This window comes from Cervus elaphus, chromosome 16, assembly GCF_910594005.1.
Source record: "Cervus elaphus chromosome 16, mCerEla1.1, whole genome shotgun sequence".
In the NCBI taxonomy this organism is placed as follows: Eukaryota; Metazoa; Chordata; class Mammalia; order Artiodactyla; family Cervidae; genus Cervus; species Cervus elaphus.
Window position 1 is genome coordinate 1,006,430 of NC_057830.1, and position 20,454 is coordinate 1,026,883.

The following is a 20,454-nucleotide window of genomic DNA, read 5'->3' on the forward strand; positions in this document are numbered from 1 at the left end:
AGCGAGCCAGTTGCTATGGAAACCTCCTCCCTCAGACACCCCCTGGTGCTGCTGATTCTGTGATGTGCAGGAGAATTGGGGAAGCCTGCTTCTGAGCAGGAGGAGCTGGCGGGGAGGGGTGGACATCCCGGGGAGGCAGGGAAGGCCTTTCACAAGGAGCGGGGCTCATCAGGCTAGTCTCTTGCCTGGACAGCGGTGCACAACCAGAGTCAGGAGCTGTTGGGACAGACACACCATTGGGCCTCCAGAGCTACAGGAACCATGGCTCTGAGAGCCTGGGGATCAGAGGCTGCCCTGCAGCCAGGCTCCCCTGGGGCCACCCGGACAGTCTGAGTCACAGCGCCTGGAAGCTCCGCTGACACAGCTGTGTCCCGAGACACAGATCGGAGACCCACCTGCAGGCACATGCCCGCTGCGTGCTGCCGGGGACAGAGCATGGCCCCGCGTGGGCCTGGGGGGCTCCCGCGGCGTCATCTGTTGGGCAGGGCTCTGTGCTGGGCGCCGGGGCCCTGGGGCTGTAGCCCCACCCTCTCCACGCTGGGCAGGGTGTGCACGTGTGAGTGCAACATGTCCACAGACTCAAGGACCAGGGGCTCACTTTGCAGAGCTGAGGACCATGGGGACCCCGGACTTTGATGGTGCTCTGTCGAGGGGAACGGCAGACCCAGGTTCTGACACGCTCCTCCTGTCAGCCTTCCCCAGACTTGCTGCCCAGCTGCCACGTCCCAGAGATGGGAGAGAAGGAGGCCGATGAGTCCAGGCGCCCAGCTAGCACGTGGCCACACCAGGCTGGTCCCTCATTCGTGGGGACTGGGGCCTGCGTTTGCCTCATTACACGGCAAGGACGCTCACTTCCCATGTCAGGGAAAGAGTGACCGACCTAACAAGCTGTTGAAACTTAAAGGACATCACATGTAAAACAACCACATCCTTTGCTTGTCAGAGGGGCTGTGGGGCTGGCGCGTCCTCGAGCCTGGAGAGTCAAGTGTGGGGTCGTTCTCTCCACGCGCATGATGTCAGCTCTCACAGAGGTTCCTGGGGGTGCTGACGTCCAATTGTGAGACTTTCTTCGCTGAGGCTATTCATGAAATTATTTCCTGGTCCAGAGAAGATGAGCTTCAGCCGGAAAGGTGCCACGGATTTCTGAGAGTCCGCACGTCCATCACCGCGGGCCACCCGGGGACTGGCCTTTCGTGGCTGCTCTCACCTGAATGTTTGATGGAGGCCGCAGAGAGGTCACAGACTCCCTGCCTCTGAAGGTTCTGAGAGAAGCAGCCCCCAGCTTCTGGGGACCCCTCCCCAGCCTGGCCACTCTGCTGCTGGTGGGCGGGGGTCTACCTTGCAGAAGCCTCCCCAGACCGCGCCTCTGTGCCCCGTGTCTTCCCAGCTGTCTTTGGATCAGACCAAACTGGAGCAGAAAATGATGAACACAAGTCTCTTCTCCAGGACGGGGACACCAGCCTTCATCAGATGCAAGTTCACTGTCAGCCCTGAGTCACTCGCTCTGGCTGGACTCTGAAGGAGGCGTTTTCTCTGATTTTTATGTTCGCTTATGCAATTTATCAGTGCCTACCACACAGCAGAAATGCCTGTTGGGCCATTTTCTCCTCTGGTCTGTGGACGACTGGGCTGCAGTCTGGTCTGTGTGGAGAGCAGCTTGGAAGTCCAGCTGAAGCTGACACTTGTCCTGAGAGGCCGTACAGCGCTGGGGCAGCCTCCTGTTGGCGGAATGCTTTCCAGTGTGCAGAGGCCCAGGCCCACGAGCCAGTTATCCGGGTTTTAAGGGTCGTTTCCTCTCCGCTGGCCTTACCACCTGGCTCACCCTGCCCTCTGCTAGAGCTGTTTGTTGGCACGAGGAAGGTGCCTGCCGTGTCAGCCTTCAGCATCTCAGCGCCCGAGGCCACGCAGTGCTGAGGCAAGTGGGCGGAGAGTCATGTGGGTGAAATGGCTACTGAGTTTACTGAGGGCCACAGGCATCAGATGCTATGAAATGTAAGATTTAAAGCAAGATTGTCATTTCTGATACCAGGAAGTTAGCATCAGAGGCTCCCGGAAGGTCACTCCTGAGACAGAAACTCGGGAACCAAAACTGAGAAACTCGAGGAATCCAAAGGGGCTTTGCAGGAGATGCGATATTTGTGGGGAAATGACAGCCCAGCCCCTAATACCCTGGCTGAGAACTCGTCCAGGGGACGTGGTAGAGCCTCTCGCAGGCGGCGCAGCATGTAACCGGGAATGTTAAAACATGCTCTGTTGTAGACTAGACTGCCTAGGATGTGAGGGTCTGCTCTGCTTGGAGCTATGAGATGGGCAGAGAATAAAGAGAGGGTTTCTCAACATCTCCAGTGCTGTTCTGACCCTCAGACAAGGCACAGGGAATGAAAATGCCTCTGTTTCCATCTGAAAAACACATGTCACCCAAAAAGGCAAGGGAACTGAAGCAAGTATTCAAGGCAGACTGAAAGCTAAGAGATGACAGAGCAAAAGATGATCAAAATATGCCAGTTGGGAGGATGTTTCAGAATTCAGAAAATGGGAGAAGAGAGTGAAATTAGTGAGCGAGGATGAGATATGATGAGGGTTTGATGGGCTGACGGACATTTTTATTTGATGATCTTAAACCTGATTTGCAAGTCTGACATGAGCATTTTAAAATAATACCATATTAGACATGAGGCAGAAAAAGATAGATTAGGAAAATGGAGTCCTTTTATCTCTGAAATATTTTGATCTCAGTTGTTGGGGTTTCAAGTATAAGAAGTTCCGTTTCATTCATGTGGTGCTGGAACTGGGTCAGACTTTAGGTGCTGACTGTCTGTCTTTTTTCTCCTGACCTCCCCACCGCAGCCTGCTGGCCCCCAGCGTGCTGAAGCCCCTTTGGCCTGGCCCACCAGGCCCAGGCGGGCCGTTCGCGCCTCCCCGTCTCCTCAGACCCCAGTCCTTCATCAGAAGGCCTTCTCTCTCTCAGTCTGGAGCCGGCGCCTGAGACACGGCCCGTCTCATCCCTGCAGTGAACCACGGTGTGGGCGCCAGCTTCCGTCTGCCGTGTGTGCTGCGAGGCCTGAGCGGTCACCTGCCTTCTGAGGCTGCCCTGCCGTGGGCGGGGGGCCCGGGGCTGCAGGGGCCCCCACTGCTGAGACCTGGCCCTGCTCTGACTCCCCAGAGGGGCTTATAGGAGTCATGACGGACCCCCAGAGGTAGGAGAGGTCATCTCGTGATGCTTACTGCCCTCCTTACATCACACTCCTGAAAACCCAGAGATGTTTAAATGCCTCCAGGTCTTTGGCGGTCCTTATTAGTGCAATTGAAATATCCTGACTGGATTGCTAAAGGAATTTTCCCAAGAAGGTGGCTAATGGATCGCAAATACTCTCAACAAAGGGATAAACAAAATCTTAAATGATTTCTACTTAACCTAAGAGCTGGCTCCACTTAGTTCCCTGAGGGACTAAAAGCCAGAAACACGCATTTTCAAGGGTGAACAGGTCTTACCGTGATGCGAAAGGGGAAGAAAGCAGAAACACCTCAGCGAGAAACAAAGAGCAAGAGGGAACAAGGCCGAGTCACTGGGACGATCCTGACAGGACGCCCGGGCTGAGCGGAACGAGCCTTCCCTTCGGAAAGGCCAGGATTGACAGAAATGACTGAAGCTCGCTCAGACTCCCCGCAGGCACGTGCAGTGCTGAGTGAGAGCCAGGCCCAGTCCTGGTGCTGAGTCCCACCCGCCTGACCCCTCTGCCCACCTGCTAGAGGCCCCGGGGAGCCCTGACCCCACGCGGTGCGAGAGGTGAACTGAGCGCACCTCACATTCAAGGGAGAACAAACCAACAAAACGGGAAACCCAACGAACAGTTACCCCCTTCCTTGGGAGACAAACGCCTTGGAGAAGGGAACGCGGGAAAGCTGTGCGGCCTAAAAATGTGCGACCTGAAAGTCCCGGAAGGAACTGACATCTCCAGTGTTAACACGGGTCATGGGGTGGTGGACAGGGACCGCCAGGGACAGCAGAGGACGGCACGGTCCAGGAAGACAGGAGCCATGTCGGGAGGAGGAGGCAGACAGCGGGCACCCATGGCGGCACCCCGAGTTTCACGGGGAGAGGACGAGCCTCTCACTGCTTCCGCAGACAGCCCAGGTCTTGGAAACAGGCCGAGGTCACTTTCCTTTCCTTCGGCGAGTTTTAAACGTGGGGCGGGAAGCAGTGGAAAGATACAAGTATTCCTCCCACAAGCCTCTGGGTCCCCGCCTACACGGGGGTGTGCGCCCCTCCTTGCCGCAGACCAAGGGGGCTACATTTGCTGGAGAGGGACTTCCTCTTCATCTTTTCAGAGTCGAGCTCAGACGGACCAGCTTTGTGACTTGTGGCAGCCCTGGGGGGGCCCTGGGGCTCGACCCCGCCCTGCAGGGCAAGCTGCCTGTCTGCTTGGGTGCTGGGCACCGTGGACCGGCCGCTTAGCTTCCTGCTGGACGGTGATGCCGCTTCCACTCTAGCTTCCCACCCAGTGGACACGAGGGGAAGTGTTTCCTCTGCTTTTCACTTGGAAAATCACAGTCCGGGTGCAGGAGATGCTGCACGTCACTCAGCAGAGCGAGGCTGGAGCCAGGTCATGCTCAAGCCACCAGGTCTCCATGTGGTTGCCACCAAGGCTGTCCACATGCAGCTCTGTCCCCTGACCCAGGCTGACCTTGTAGAGCGCACCCCCTACCACTGTCTCCTTCCCACCCAGGGCATCAGCGTTTACAAACTGACTGGAACTTTCCAGATCATCCGGCCGAATCCCCTACCTTCTCAGGGGAGACCTGGGGCTCAGATACATGGTCGCCTGTGCCTAGGGTCCCCTGGCCAACCTGCCTACTGACCGCAATGCGTCCCCCCCGTAAGACTGCAGGCTCCTTATAAGGCTGTATCGTACAAATCAGCTTATTCCGGTTCATTCACTAGCTGGCATTCCTCAAACAGCCAGCATCCCCAGCACAGTGCCAAGTGCTGCTGAGGACCAGGCAGATGCTGAAGCCCCAAGGGGTGCGCTCAGAAGTCTCTGTCCTGGGCTTGGTGCAGGTGACCACACAGCCAGGCTGTAAGACAGAACACAACCACTGCAGAAAGAAGCCGGGGTGCCGGGCTCGCGGGGGGATCCAAGCCCAGGTGAGGGGCCAGCCAGCTCTGGAAGGGTGCACCCAGCTCCGAGGTTAGGCTCCTGGAGACAGTCTGGGATTGGATGGAGAGAAGGGTCAGGGAAGGTCATCTCCAGGGCTTGACAAAGGACCACGCAGTGGAGAACGCCAGAAAGTTCTTGCACTGTGAAGTATGCACACGCGGTAGACAGTTATGTGAAGAACTAAGAGACATGCATCTCAGGGTCTCTTAACCCATCTTTAGGGCTCAAGATGAAAAACAAAAAGTGAAAGTGTCAGTCGCTCAGTCGTGTCCAACTCTTTACTCCTAGATTCCTCTGTCCATGGGATTCTCCAGGCAAGAATACTGGGGTGGGTTGCCATGCCCTTCTCCAGGGGATCTTCCTGACCCAGGGGTTGAACCTGGGTCTCCTGCATTGCAGGTGGAACCACCAGGGAAGTCTAAGGTGAAACAGCCTGTAAATCTATGCTTGAGGTGAAGCTGAGGTCTTTCTCCCAGTAAAGACTGCTGAGCGGCACTGCCCTCCCCGCTGCTGGACACAGAGCCCGGTCGTCCAGCCTAGCGGGGCCCGCCGTCCTCAGGGCAGTGCGTGGGAGCGGCTCTGCTAGATGATCAGATTGTAGGTGGGACCGCCTCTGGTGGAGGACCTGCGTCATCACACTTTCCCACCCCCTACCGGTGTGTCCGCTCAGCCTCGGCAGGAAGAGCGAGCGTCCAGGGAAAGCGCAGGGGTGAAGCCGTTGGCCAGGGAGCAGTCCTGTCGCTCTGATGACGTGTGAGGGGAAATTGCGTCATCAGCCACATCCGGACAACGCCGCCTCACAAGGAAGCCCATAGCATGTTCGCCGGCCGCCATGTTGGTGATAGGGAGAACTCTGTGCGGCCAGGTCCTGAGGGTACCCGGAGCCGCTGAGCACAGGGCCGGCCGGCCAAGGAGGGAACCTGTTTGTGGCGGGACGTGGAAGGTCTGTAACAATTTCCATTTCCAGGAAGTAATCGGGTGGCCCTGGGCTCCTCCGGTGGAGTTGAACAGGAGACCCCCGGGGCTGAGCCGCAGTCCTGGCTTCCTCCATCAGCAACACTCCTGGTGACTCACTCTTCTTGTTCAGGAGCTTTAGTCGCCACATGTATGCCAACGACCAGGTTTCCAGTCTCCGGCTCCCCTGAACGCCCCTCGCCCTCACAGGGCCCTCTCCTAGTTGCCTTGGACAGTCAACCTCTGACCAGCCCCAAGTCTCCCCCCAGTCGCCTCCTGTTTTGGGGGAATGCAGGTGGTGGGGGCACCTTTGGGGGGTGCCCACCCACTCACATTGCGTTCCTCTGGCAGGATCCCGCGAGTCTGATCGCTTTTGCTGCCAGCTTTGCTCCTGACCTCGTCTTTGGGATCACCTCCAGCCCTGGCGGTCACCAAGGCCTCCCCACAGGCCTCCTCCTCACCCTCGCCAACCTGCCAGCCATCCTCCATGCAGGGCCGGTGTGATGGGTGAAGATTCAGGTAACGACCCCGCTGCACTGACACCCACCTCCTCGGACTGGAGCTCTGAGTCCTGGAGGCCTGACGGGGTCTGAGCCCTGACGCGCTGCTTCATGTTCCAGAACCTTCCCCCGCTGCCCCTCCTAGGCCCCCAGAGTCCACACAGGGGTTTACATGCAAATCCAGGGAACAGCACACACCCTTGGCCTGTCGTCTGTGTGTAAGGCTTGACTACAGGAGCTGGCGGGTCTATAAAATGAGACGTATGTGCTCGGAGCTCATCACCGGGCTTCCTAGGGCACCGCTTCATCTGCGTTTCATCCGCGGTCCTAACCGCCCACTCTCGGCGACAAGGATGGGTGGACCTTGACGCGCCAGCCACCTGCGTTCCCGGGCTGGGTGTCTGTGGTTGATCATTGTTCTATGTCAAGAAGGAAGCTACAGAATCACCACCCCCACCCCCAGGAATATGATGCACCTTTTAAAGACTCCATAACCTGCATGGTACACGAAGAAGCAGCCTTCAAGATCCTCAATAGATGTGATTAATAAAAAAGCTAACTCGTATTTAGTAGAGAGATGATACTATACGTAATTTTTCTTCCCCTGCATTCTCAATTTTTTGAGCTTATAGTAGCCTTGCTCCCAAAGAGTCATTTTAAAATTTCCTGATCTTGTTAAGAGCACACGGTGCCCCCTCTCAGCTAAGACCCACTCACACGTGTGGTTGCACACCCCAGTACAGTTCACCTCAACCGAAGGAAGGAGTAAGACAGCACCAAAGCCCCTGGCCACAGGACGATGAGCGGAGCGACGCGAAGCTGCTGTTCCCCTGCCTGGGCAGGGGTCATGGAGCGGGGCCACGCGGCCACACGCTCCTGAGCATGGACGCCACGACGGAACTGCTCTCTGCAGCCCTGGGGTTGAAAACGAGCAAAATCAAGTTATTGTCTTGAGTCCCAGACTCTGCCCTGTGCTCTGTGGTGACATCTTCAGAATCCAGACGCCAAGGATAATTGGGACAGGGCGGGGCTGAAGGTCCCCTCCGTGGAGCAGCTCTTCTGACAGGTAGGCTAATTAGGGGATTAAGTAAGCAAGCTTGCAAGAGGAAGATTCCAGCCAGGAACAGAGAGCAGGCTTCTGACCACTTCCTCGCCCCAGGTACTAATAATGTATATGCAAATTATCAGCCAGGCTTATTTAGTCACTACAGAAGGGGCCCGAGTTGCTCTTTGATGACACCTGCTTAACCAGATTTGAATTTCTGTACAAGTTTGAAAGTAATAAAGTCAAATATATTTTAAAAATAACAGAGGCTTTCCACTACCTTGTATCGAATGCTGCCTGACTGGTCCAAAAGAAGGTTTTGGTGCAACATGCAAATATTCTATTCTGAAAAAAAACACTGTGAAACTTGTATAATATTTAGTTTTAATCTGTCTAAATGGCATGAAATTAAAAAGAGGACAATGTAAATGTAAAAGGACTAACCTATTTTTCAGTGTGTTAATAATACCACAAAAATGTTTAGGACACAGATGATTAAAAATTTGTAAACTATTTGGTTGCAGGAATAAAATATTCCTGAATGTGTATTAAAATACAGTAAAACTATATACAAATAACAGTACTGGGACTTCCTTGGTGGTCCCTTGGTTAAGAGTTTGCCTTCTAGTGCAGGGGACTCAGGTTCGATCCCTGGTCGGGGGACTAAGATCCACAGGTCAAGGGGCAATGACACCCACATGCTGCACCTAGGGAGAACCCGCCCCCCCTCCCCCTGCAGAACGAAGACGACGAAGCCAAATAAAGAAGCAAATGTTAAAAAAGAACAGGTCAATGAAGTCCAAGGTTCTATGCGGCACTGTCCACTTGACAGGTGTGGCTGTTAAATCTGGATCAATAACGCAGAATACCTCCAGAAATGCAGTCCCTCAGCCTCACCACCCTTTCGGGAGCCACGCATGGCCATGGTTGCCAGACTGGACATTTTCATAGCCCTAGAAGTTCTGTTGGACACTCTTGTAGAAACTCACATCATAAAGCCAAATCACACCTTCGTTTTGATGATTAGAAATTATTTGCACTTAACGTTTATTTTTTCTTGAAAAGGTCAGGTTAGAGAGGCAGCTCTCATCTCTCTCTACTATCACAGTATTCTCGAATCCCCTGTGAAGGTAGCAGGGTGTCTCCATCTCTTACTGTGGGCAGACAACAGGATTAGGCACCTCAACCATCTGGAGACGAGGAAGCAAGACCCATGGGTACCTGGGACCTGTCTCTCTTTGTAAAAGTGCAAAAAAGAGACACTAGACAGGAAGGAATCTGATTTTTCTTGAACTGTAGCTCCGGGAAGATGAGGGGTCACGTTTAGGGACGAACTCACAGGTGAATCTGCTCCTGGGCGTCTCTGCTAACTGGCCCCCCCAGCCCACAAATGCCCCCTTCAGCCCCTCAGAGTCGGTCTTTCCAATCAAGAAAGAAACCTAAAGAGAATGGTCCTCTCTCCTGAAATTGCCAGGAAAAATGCCCTCCAAAATCCTTGTCGGTGATTTCCCAGAGGGAACATCTACTTTATTTCCAATTTCGCTCATTTTGCTCCGGGGAACTATAAATTAGTGACGTGTTTACTGGAATAAAACCTCAAATTCACAGTGAAAGGCCAACGCAACCTAGTCCTCCCTGGTCAGATCTTCCTTTGCTGCACAGAAGCAGCTTCTCAGGCAGCTTGGGGCCGGGGCAGGCCAGCCGCTGAGCCAGAAGGAAGGTCATGGCTCAGAGTCGCCCAGAGTCGCCCAGGGTGAGATGAAAATGGGACTAGCTTCCCAATAATTAGGAGAGGGCGAGTTTAACCAGATGTAATGCACGAGGAAGACTCAGGCTGTCCAACGTGTTTTTTGAAGGGCCATGTGTCTGGCCTTGAATCCTGGCCTAATGACAGACAATATACCTGTGTTCACGCACATGTGTGTTCATGCACTGACATACAGTGTATTTAAATATGTATTTTAAAACTGCAGTATTTGAAATTATAAGGAAAGTCATTTTTTCCCTTTTGTTCACATGCACCAAATATGCTGTATGTTTTATATTCTTAATTTTACAAGGAAGATTAATCTTGCAGTTAAAAATTAAATGTATTCAAGGAGTAATTTTTAAATAGATTGTATAGCGTGGGGTATTTTAGCTTAGATTAGATTACAAATTGTGTTCTATTTATTTAGAAATAATTAACATCATTCAGTACTGTCTGATATCTGTGTTAAAATGTTACCATTTCAAAATGGAGGAAAGGAATGTTCAGAAATATGTCTTAAGGAAGGTCTTCCTCATGGCCTTTTTCTGGACTTAAATCTTCCACAAGCGTGTCACAACAGAAACCATAAAGAGCTCGAGGCCAGCTCTGCGTTAGAGACTCAGCCCCTCCCCAGGAGGGGTCTGTCCGTCAGGGCTCCTGCTTCTTGGGTCAGGTTCAGTGGCCACTGCCAGCTGGTCTCCGGACAGCCAGCAGGCGGGCGTCCTGGTGGCAGAGGAGGTTGCTTTGGCCTCTTGGAATACAGCACGCATGGCAGGGTGAAGGCAGAACGAAGTGCAGGTGCCTTGGACCCACCCTTGCTTTAACAGAAGAGGATGCTGCGTCTCCCAGTGTGGGGTGGGTGAGGGTCTGCTCGACGAGAGCCTGGATCAGAGACCCTGATGAAACCTGTTCAGACCTACAGAGCTTCCACACAGGACTTTAATTACTGTGTGACTGAGCTGAGAGGGGGTTGGGGATCTGGCCTCATTAATCACGTTTCATTTAGTTTTGATGAAAATGGATGATGAAACACCAAGAAACAGCCTAAAGATTCAATTTCTCGGGGCTGACAAGACCAGATTTTCTGGGCAGCCTCATGGCTTGTCCAGCAAATCCCTGATTGTGACAGAGAAGGTGCCTGGGAGGCCAGGGGCCAGGCTCCTGACGACTGTCTGGGATGAGCCTTGATTCAACTGTGGCCCCGGATGGAGCCCACGACTGCCAGCTGGGCCAGGGCCCGCTGAGGGATATCCACTTGGTGCCCAGGAGGGCGGTCTGGATGGCTGGCTCCACTCTGCACCCCCTAACCGTGGGGACTGGAGTTCCAGTCCCCCTGCCCGAATCCTCAGATCCTCAGCTCTGCCCAGCCCCTCAGCCCCGTTGTCCCCCCCATCCCCCCAAGGCCTCCTCTTGGCCCCCATCTGCCAGGAGGCTTTCCCACCGGGCCCCCATTCCATCTGCCAGGACTCCCCTTGCACTTCTTGGTGGCTGCGAACTTGGGCCTGGGTGCCTTGAGGGCAGAGAGGGTGTCTTATCTCTGGATGTGGGTTACAATTTTTTAAACTGAAAGAATGAATCAGCTTGGTTTATAGTCTTCCAGGAAATGCCCTCTCCTGGGTTTTGCTTCCACCTGGAAGCTCAGGGACTTTGCACAACATCCCTTTTTACTGAGGGGATGTGAGCACAGAGGGCAGAAACCATGCCTGGGGGCAGCAGAGGCTGCACACACGATGAGGGCAACAACTGGAAGTGAGAACACCTGTGCTAGCCCGCAGATGCACGCGTGCACAGCACACACGCACAGGTACGTGGGCACACATGCTTGCACGTACACACCCACACCCGCACAGACGCACACATGCATACACATGCTGTCATACACACCCCTGCACACGCACACACATGTTCAAGCACACAGGTACACACATGTACACACCCCTTCACAGGCACACATGCATACACATGTTCACACACACTTCCGCAGATGCATACATGCTCACACACACATGTACACACCCACACATGCACAGGCACACATGTCTACACCCCCCCACACACACTCATGCACACACATGCACACACACCCGACACGCACAGGCACACACAGATTCACACGCTCACACATATAAATGTACACACATGCACATGCATACACACCTGCATGTGTTCACATGAACAGGCACATACAGACAAATGCTCACACACATATATGTACATGTACACCACGCGCACACAATACACACATGCATACACACATGTATACACATGTGCACAGCACCCATGCACAGGCACACACACACAGGAACATGGCAAGGAGAACTCAGCCCTTGGGCACCCCGTCTGCAATAACCCTAACCCCAGGTGTTCTAACAGGTGTAACTGCTACAGTATCTTTCCTCTCCTTATTTTTCTTTCAGAATTAAAGGACCTGCTATAAAGCTCTCCAAAGCTGGAGGCTCATAAGAGTTCATAGTGAATTGAAGTTTTCCTTATTCCAAGGAGGTCACAAAGTTATTTGGTAAACATTAAATTAGCGCTTACATTTTCCTTCTGCATTCTGCTTAATGTTGTCAGAAAACCCAGCAGTTTCCCCTGAGCTGTGGGACGTGTGTGTGCTGCCGTGGGGATGATGACAATCACGGAGTGCCTACAGTGAGCCGGGTGCCAGACGCGCCCGTTTCACAGATAAGGACTTGACTCCTCTGACGGGAGAGGCAGCGCTCCGTGCTTTGTGTTCACAGAGTCTGTTGCTACATCTGAGCCTTCCTTTGATGAACTAAGTCTGGTTTTTCAGCCGCAGATTTCGGCATAACCTGCCCCCAGAGCTGGCAGATGGTGGAGAACAAACAAACCCACCTAGACTGCGTCTTAGACCCTGCCAGAGAGACTACAGGTGCTTCTACAAAGCACAGATTCCTTTATAAAGGAAACAAGACATCAACACTTCTCTTTCTTTCTTTGCTTCGCCTTGTTTTTGGTTGACTTGCGCGTGAGCACGGTTAAAGGTGATTAAAACATAATCCCAAACCCCACCACTGGGTCTCTCCCTTAGTAACCTGGGTCTAACACCAGCCATCAGAAAGAGAAGGAACGGGAGGGAGGCACCTGTCGGTTCCGGTCATCAAGTGCAAACAGCCCCATGACACCTCTCTGCGGGCCAGGGTCTCCGGGGCGGGCCCTCCGGGGCTGACTGTGGCTGGGGCAGTTTGCTCTGGAAGCAGAGAGAGCAGCCTGGCGTTCCTCTGGGACCCTCAGCTGAGCAGGGCGGCTTTGCTCTATTAATATGTGTGTGTGTGTTCATTTGTGTGAGTGTGCGAGTATGCATGTCTGTGTGTAACTAGAGTCGTCCCGAGGCACCCTTACTGCAGAAGTTTCCTACACTGTGCTCCCCTCAATTTCCCATACGGGACACTTTAAATTGGCCCTCCTTATGGTAAAAACAAAATGCACCTGCAACAAGCTGCATTTCTTAGGATATTTTTAGAAGAAGGCGGCCGCACAGACTTTATCACCGTTCTACACACGCAGGGACACAGATGGTGGAGGAGGTTCCTCCGGGGGTGACAGAAGACCCCGGGAACGGTGTCTCACAACCACTGCCAGGTCTCACCTGGGAGCTTAGCCTCGTGGGCCGGACACCCGTTTAGTCCCCCTTGTGGGTCATGAGAAAACTGCAGGAGCTCTACAGCTGAAACCTTCAGAAGAAGAAAGTCACAGCTTGTATGTCCACGCAGTTAAGCGCAAACCTTTAATTCTTCACCCAAAGCCAGACTCGATACAGGGCTACTAATTTTGAAAAGGCATCGTGAAGTGTGGAAAAGGCAACTGGGCTACTTACTGACTGAGCCACCAACCACCCAGCCTCAGTTTCCACATCTGCAAGGTGGGTCCCAGTCTCCCCCTTCTCACAGGGTGTAAACCACCCCACCCTCGTAAGGGGGCCTGTTCCACCATCGACGGTACTGCTGTGGGAGGGGAGCCCTGCAAATCTCAGGGTGCACCAGGCTCACGGGGTCCTGGTGGGTCTCGTCTGTGGTTTGATGTGACCCCAGGGGACTGAGGCTGGCTCTGTACAGACGCTCACGCATACACTGGGGCACTCAGGTGACCCTGCTGTTGCAGAATAAAATGATTTTCTAACTGAAAGAAGGGTGTCCGAGGGGTGCTCCCTGTCTATCCCAACGTGAGGGCTGAGGCATCAGGATGACTTCTGCTGCGGGGAGCTAACTGTCCATGGGGTCCTGTGCCTCCTTCCACACAGGCACATGTCCTTTGTGAAGGCCATGGTTCGAGTCCACAGCAGGAGTGATTCACAAAGTTCCCTGGAAATACTGCTATGAACCAAGGGGGCAGAAGATGCTACAAATGAGAACTGGTTCTCAGAGACTGGCCTGCGGTGAAGGTGGGTGAACTTCCTGCACCCGGAACAACGGGAGCTAGGGGCTGAGGCTCTGCTTGGTCCTGGCGAGTAACTTCCCAACATCTGCACGACATCCACAGCTGGTGAGGAAACCCTCGAAAGTTCTAGAAACAAGTAACCTTTAGAGAAAAGTCATGTCTTGCCTCAAGTTCAGAATTCTAATTCTTCGATTTAAATAAATGTAACCAGGTTTTAAAAAACAATGTTATGTGCTGTACATGATTACAATTCCTGTGTCTAAGGTGAAAATACCTGGTGGAGGTGCCCCGGAAGGACAGAACACACGAGAATGTTCTAAAGGGCAGAGACCAAGAGGAAGACTCACCCCCACCCCCAAGGGCTGAGTCCAAGTTCAGACTCAGCGGGGAAGGGAACCAAGGTTGACAGTTCCTTCTCCTGCCAGGACCTGCATGAACCATAGAGGTTCTGGGTCTGGAAGACAAAGACAGGAGCAACGAGGGGGTCTAATGTGTCCCCCCCAACTCCAAGTGTAAAAAGGAGCCAGTTTGGGGGCCCATTTCTAGAGATAATTGCTTCCGATTTGAATCAGCTTTGATTCAGTTTAAACTGGTCACAGAGATGGCTAACACACGTACGTCATGCCCGTGTCTGCACTGATCTTGCATTGGGGAGTAGGAAAAAGAACTCCTGGCTGGGAGGATGTGGTTTCTTTAAAAACAAACAAACAACACTGAGGATAACGTGAAGTGATTTATGAGGTCTCTTCTGTGGCTACGCTCAGGTGATCTCAGCCAGGGCAAGTTTTAGGGAAGAAACTCCCCTTGAGCATCAGAGCTGACTTATATTAGGCGGAGTTCTCACCAAAAAATCACATTTGTTTGGATGATTTTATTCCCTTTTTTCCCCTTGCCTGAGGTCTTAAAGACTGTCACAGTCAAGGATTCTCTCACGCAGGGCGGGGCGGTGTGGGGGTCGCTAGGCCGTGAGGGTCAGCCTGGGTGGGACGCTAGAACGTGAGCGTCAGCGTGGGCGGGACGCTCGGCCGTGAGCGTCAGCGTGGGCGGGACGCTAGACCGTGAGGGTAGGCCTGGGTGGGACGCTAGAACGTGAGCGTCAGCGTGGGCGGGACGCTAGGCCGTGAGGGTCAGCGTGGGCGGGACGCTAGGCCGTGAGGGCCAGCCTGGGCGGGACGCTAGAACGTGAGCGTCAGCGTGGGAGGGACGCTAGGCCGTGAGGGTCAGCCTGGGCGGGACGCTAGGCCGTGAGGGTCAGCGTGGGAGGGACGCTAGGCCGTGAGGGTCAGCGTGGGAGGGACGCTAGGCCGTGAGCGTCAGCCTGGGCGGGACGCTAGGCCGTGAGCGTCAGCGTGGGAGGGACGCTAGGCCGTGAGGGTCAGCCTGGGCGGGACGCTAGGCCGTGAGCGTCAGCGTGGGAGGGACGCTAGGCCGTGAGGGCCAGCCTGGGCGGGACGCTACAACGTGAGCGTCAGCGTGGGAGGGACGCTAGGCCGTGAGGGTCAGCCTGGGCGGGACGCTAGGCCGTGAGGGTCAGCGTGGGAGGGACGCTAGGCCGTGAGGGTCAGCGTGGGAGGGACGCTAGGCCGTGAGCGTCAGCGTGGGAGGGACGCTAGGCCGTGAGGGCCAGCCTGGGCGGGACGCGAGGCCGTGAGGGCCAGCCTGGGCGGGACGCGAGGCCGTGAGCGTCAGCCTGGGCGGGATGCTAGGCCGTGGGCGTCAGCCTGGGAGGCCGGGGAATCCCGCCTGCCTCCGGGCCCCCTTCCCCTGTGCCATCACCTGCCTAGCTGCCTGGTCGCCGACCTGCCCTCTGTGGCCCATGGACCAGGGACGAGAAAGCAATAGCTGCAGAGTCTGAATGATATTCACGAACACATTACATTTTAATACACGTTCAGTTTACATATTGTACACAAGTCGACACAATGATCGGCTGCTTTTTAAGACTATCCCACGTGCGCTGCTTTGGGTAAGTGTCATCTCAGGAAGTTCAAGAGGATGGGTGACCCAAGACCCAGAGTGTATCTGGCAAAACTTGTTGCCTGTTTGATATCAAGAATGTCCTGTTAACAGCCAACTAACAAAAGTCCGCGTTAGAAGTGACAAGAAGAACGTTTTCAGAAAGTTCTGTTTCTTAGCTGATGCAGAAGAGAGAACAAATTTTGAGGCAATTGAGACCCAAAGGTGTCTGTATGAAGAGGTGGTGACCACTGACTCACACGAGGACTCTTAACTAGGTAAGAGGCTGTGCAGTGGGAATCAACCAGACTGGGTTGAAAATATACATGGAAAGAATAAGCTATTAAAGGGGCACGTGCATGAATTATTCTAGAGGAAGCAGCTGCAAATCCTAAAAGGATTAATCTCTGCTCCTGTGCAGGGAAAGCCTTTGTCGCTGCACGAAAAAGCCAGAGATGGAGGGGTGTCATCCATTAAAAGATTAACGAGAAAAAGCCACAGTATAATCTAAGGTATCCTCAGTTGAGAAAGATTTATCATCAAGTGAAAAATGGTTGTTTAAATATCAGATTATTTATAGTAGACATGGAGGTGAAACAAAGCATTTCAGAAAACTTGTCAAGTTTGGATTTCCTGGGAAAAGGGTCAGTCGAAACGGGATTTACTTGCTGCAAAGACAAGTGACAAGTTACAGGTGACGGAGGCTTTTAGACCAGCTGGAAGCAGGAAAGGCCACCGTGGCCTCCCCTCCGGGAGGGCTAGGAAGGGGGCAAGGGACGTCCACCCTGCACAGGAGGCTGTGAAGGGCGGACCCCCTCTGAAGATGCTGATGGTGTGGACATCACACCGGCCTCCAAGGAGAGACGTGGCAAGAAGGAAGTGCCAACCCCGGAGGAGAAGCCGGTCTACCTGGAGCTTCTAAGCCCAGAGGCTACGGAGGCAAACCAAAGGGAGCCAGACCCGCCGGAAGCCTGCTCAGGTCTCCGACCTGGAGGCCACCAAGAAGCCGCGCTCCCAGGAAGCTGTCCACAGGCTGTCCCGTTTACAGCTGGCCTGCTGGGACTGGAGACGCCCTCCTCAGCGAGAGGCAGACGGAAGTCGCCGTGTGCTGCAGTGTTAGCCAGGGTCCGAGTGCGGTTAACCCCGTTTCAGTCGTGAGGGGGGCATGGTCTCAAGCCCCGGAAAAGGAGGTCTTAACAGAGCGGGCTGGGTGGTTCTTGCTAACGCTGTCCGTTTGAGGTCCTAAGCTATGTGTCCGCCAGGCACTGCGTGGACGGCTACAGACCGCACAGCCATCAAGCAAGAGGACGCCCTCCCGGTGTTTACACGCCACGAAGAGAACTCCAGGGTCTGGTGGCGGGAGGGCTAGTTCAGGAGGTCACTGAACATGAGCAGGTGGTCTATGGCGCTAGGGCCCTGGACAGGGGTCCTGTAAGAAACGACACGGAGTGAAACAGAGCCTGCACCCCGCGGACCACGCCCTGCTCTGCCGTGGAGGGGTAGGGGGGCGGGGGTCCCGGGGGAGGGAGCCCAACGGGGTCTGAAAGCAGAATTTTCTCTGCATCGGAAGGAAAGCCGTTTGAAAACGAAATAGAAGCCAAGCAATTTGACGTGATGCTTTTTATAAAAGCCCAGGTAATTAAAAACGATGACTGGGGAATCTTGGTTCTCATCAGGTTGTGGAAAGCTCCTCTCGCCCTTGTTCTCCTGACAGATACTCAAATGTCCGTTCCAACTAGATGACAGCAGGTCTTAATACACGGGCTGGGGCTTGGCCTGACTTCTTCCAAAACCTGCCTAGGAGCTGAATGTGAATACATTCATCTACCTACTTAAATCTACGGAGACACAGAGAAGACAGCCCGTAGTCTGGCTGTGTGGATGCGGCTGACCAGACCCACGCTGAAAACCCAGAGACAATTACAGGCGCAGAGAAGAGGGGGCCACGCTGTGTGTGCTGGTGAAGCCTTAGCTGGGTTCCGGCTGCCCTGATGAGCATCCGTAGCTATGACCACAGTGCACTGAAGGAATTAGCTAGGATCATGGCGGGTTTGGTTATTCGTCCTATTTAAATATCCATTCTAAAAATGATCATATTAAGCACTGACTTTTAAAAATATCAGCTTCTCACTTTTCACATGACAATCACTTCCTTAAAGTCTGAGTAACGCTGTAAAACTCCCCTTCATGTGCATGCATAGCTGGAGAGAAAATACCTATGCTTTAGAAAATTCAAGATGGAAAGGATGCGATATAAAAAAGCTAGAGGTAAACGAGAGGGAAAAGGCAGATGGACTGCCCACACAGGTGACCAAAATCCTCAAGAATGTACATGTGTGCTGAGTTGCACTGGTGCACACAGCTGTCTTGGTAAACACATGTTTCTTTTAAAATGACACACCCCTTTTGTTACCACTAAGTGAACAGACTTTAGAAAGAGAAGGATTTTCGTTAAATCTTACTTGAGTTCTTGTGAGCTGGTGGCCAGCATACTTCGAATGCTTTTGTCAGCCAGCGGGCAGCCCGACAGACTGTAAGACAGGCCAGAAGAGTCCAGTGAGAAGCCCCGAGGCCCAGCGTATGTCCCCAACAGACAACAACATAAAACTGAAATCAAAAAGTTGAATGCAGAAAAGCAATGGGGCAAGTGCTGTATATTGAATTTTGTTGGTGCAATGAACTAATTCATGTTTCCATAGACATTTAAGGAAGCATGTATTTGCAGAAACCATTTGAAAAAGTAAGATTCAAATATTTGGGCTCTTTGGTCTCAACGTCTGTAAATCGTTTTCCAAATTTAGGTAGCTTGCTTCGAGATAAAAGACTTTATAGAACATGTCGATTAGCATGCCTTTGAAGGTCAACATATAGCACTTAAAGGGGTGACACAGAAGTCAACGTTTGTACTGGGACAGCATTGTTGAGGTAAGCTGAAAACAATAAATTGAAACGACAGAATCCACCATGAGAAAAATGAAGGCACACCTTCTATGTGAGGCGTAATTACCAGTCACATGACCACTCCCATCACACCTTGGTGTTGGACATCTGCCACCAAACAAAAACAAAAACAGCCAGAGTAGTAAGCATGTTTCCAAAAAAAAAAAAAAAAAAACTTGAAAAAAGTTTCATTGTTTCCAGTTTAGCTGCAATGTCTGCACGGGGTTTAAGCTGCCTGAAGAAAGCTGCAGATGCACAGGGTCACATGGAAATGGTGTCTCCATAGCACAGAGCATCGCTCAGAACAAGCGTCCACGGCTGGCCTGTCACCCACCCGCCTGGCCCCTGGGGACATCTGTGCGCTGTGCGTGTTGCATGCTCAGATGGCAAGGCAGATACAGACCCGGGTAGAGGTGAGCCAGAGGAGGGGCTCGGGGGAGCGACCGTCCGCCGCGCGCTGTGCTTACGTTATCAGGTCCTTCTTGCTCTCCTTGCACTGGGGGTACTTGGGCTTGGGGCTCGGGATGGTCACCTCCCCTGGGTACCTTCTTTCTTCGAGGGCCTCCTGGAAGGGGTCCAAGTCTTCTGGCTGCGGGCAAAACACAGCTTCAGGGCCACAGAAGACCCTGGACACACGGACTGGAGGCTGCGTTCCCCCCCGCCCCCCACCGTGTCCCAACCTTACCCTTAAAATCACAACACACTCTCGTCCCGAGGATGCAAACCCAGTTTCGTTCAAAGAGCGTCTTTGGTCTATGCGCCACTAGTCTCTCACCACTTGCTCTAAACCCCTAGTTCAGTGGGGAAATTCTAATTCCTGCAGCTGCACAGACAGGAGGGGCAGAGAAGCGGTCTGGCAGCCAAACCAGCTACTCAGCGGACCTTGCTCACCGATTTCAAGACCTACAACACTGAATCCAGCGCCGACAGGCAGAACTTAAGCTTTACACGCAGATACCTGGGGCATCTGCAATCTTTGGTAAAGTGTTCTACATTATGGAAGCATCCTACATGCTTTAAGTCCCAAGGCAAGGGAAGACCAACATAGATTGATGCTGTAAGTTTAAATTACTGTTGCTGCTGCTGCTAAGTCGCTTCAGTCGTGTCCGACTCTGTGCGACCCCATAGACGGCAGCCCACTAGGCTCCCCCGTCCCTGGGATTCTCCCGGCAAGAACACTGGAGTGGGTTGCCATTTCTTTCTCCAATGTGTGAAAGTGAAAAGTGAAAGTGAAGTCGCTCAGTCGTGTCCGACTCTTAGCGACCCCATGGACTGCAGCCTACCGAGCTCCTCCGTCCACGTGAAAAATTACTGTTAGGCAGCATTAAAAAAAAATTTTTTTAATAGAATATTCTCAGGCTAAGAGGGGCCCCTTGCAGTAACCTAGAAATTCCTATAGGTGGTGATGTTCAGCAAACGTGTTTCCTGAGTGCAGGGTTTCACTTGTGTGACACCTGAGGAGGGCAAAGCTGCTGTCTTTTTATGGGGGCTTAATTTTAATTAAAATAAATTCAGAGACTCAACTACCATACCTTATTTGGTAGTAACGATTTAACGTTGTAGGAAAGAAAAAGTACTTTGGAATTTAGCTTGCCACTCAGATTCTATTCTCCTGGATATTTAAATCAATTTGAAGAATAAACATAATAGGCTTCAGATGTAATGGCCTTATAAACAGGTACCTTCCCTGACAATTCCTACAAATAGCTAATGTTTTCTTTTTACCCACCTCTCTGTTTCTGTAAGATACTA

At 52.9% G+C, this 20,454-nt stretch overlaps 1 protein-coding gene across 25 annotated transcripts in view; it reads right to left on the reverse strand.

Annotated features, from left to right (window-relative positions):
* MYT1L (myelin transcription factor 1 like) overlaps positions 1–20,454 on the reverse strand; it is a 394,736-nt gene that overhangs the window by 48,178 nt on the left and 326,104 nt on the right. For 16 of the 25 annotated variants that reach the window (XM_043927254.1, XM_043927245.1, XM_043927233.1 and 13 more), the window contains 3 exons: positions 19,170–19,291; positions 18,748–18,810; positions 18,225–18,293 (listed from right to left, as the gene is read on the reverse strand). In XM_043927254.1, the coding sequence (XP_043783189.1) occupies positions 18,225–18,293; positions 18,748–18,810; positions 19,170–19,291 (254 nt within the window). Of the gene's footprint in view, positions 1–15,665; positions 17,192–18,224; positions 18,294–18,747; positions 18,811–19,169; positions 19,292–20,454 lie in introns of those variants that run through there. The other 9 variants (XM_043927243.1, XM_043927257.1, XM_043927258.1 and 6 more) reach the window with 3 other exon arrangements.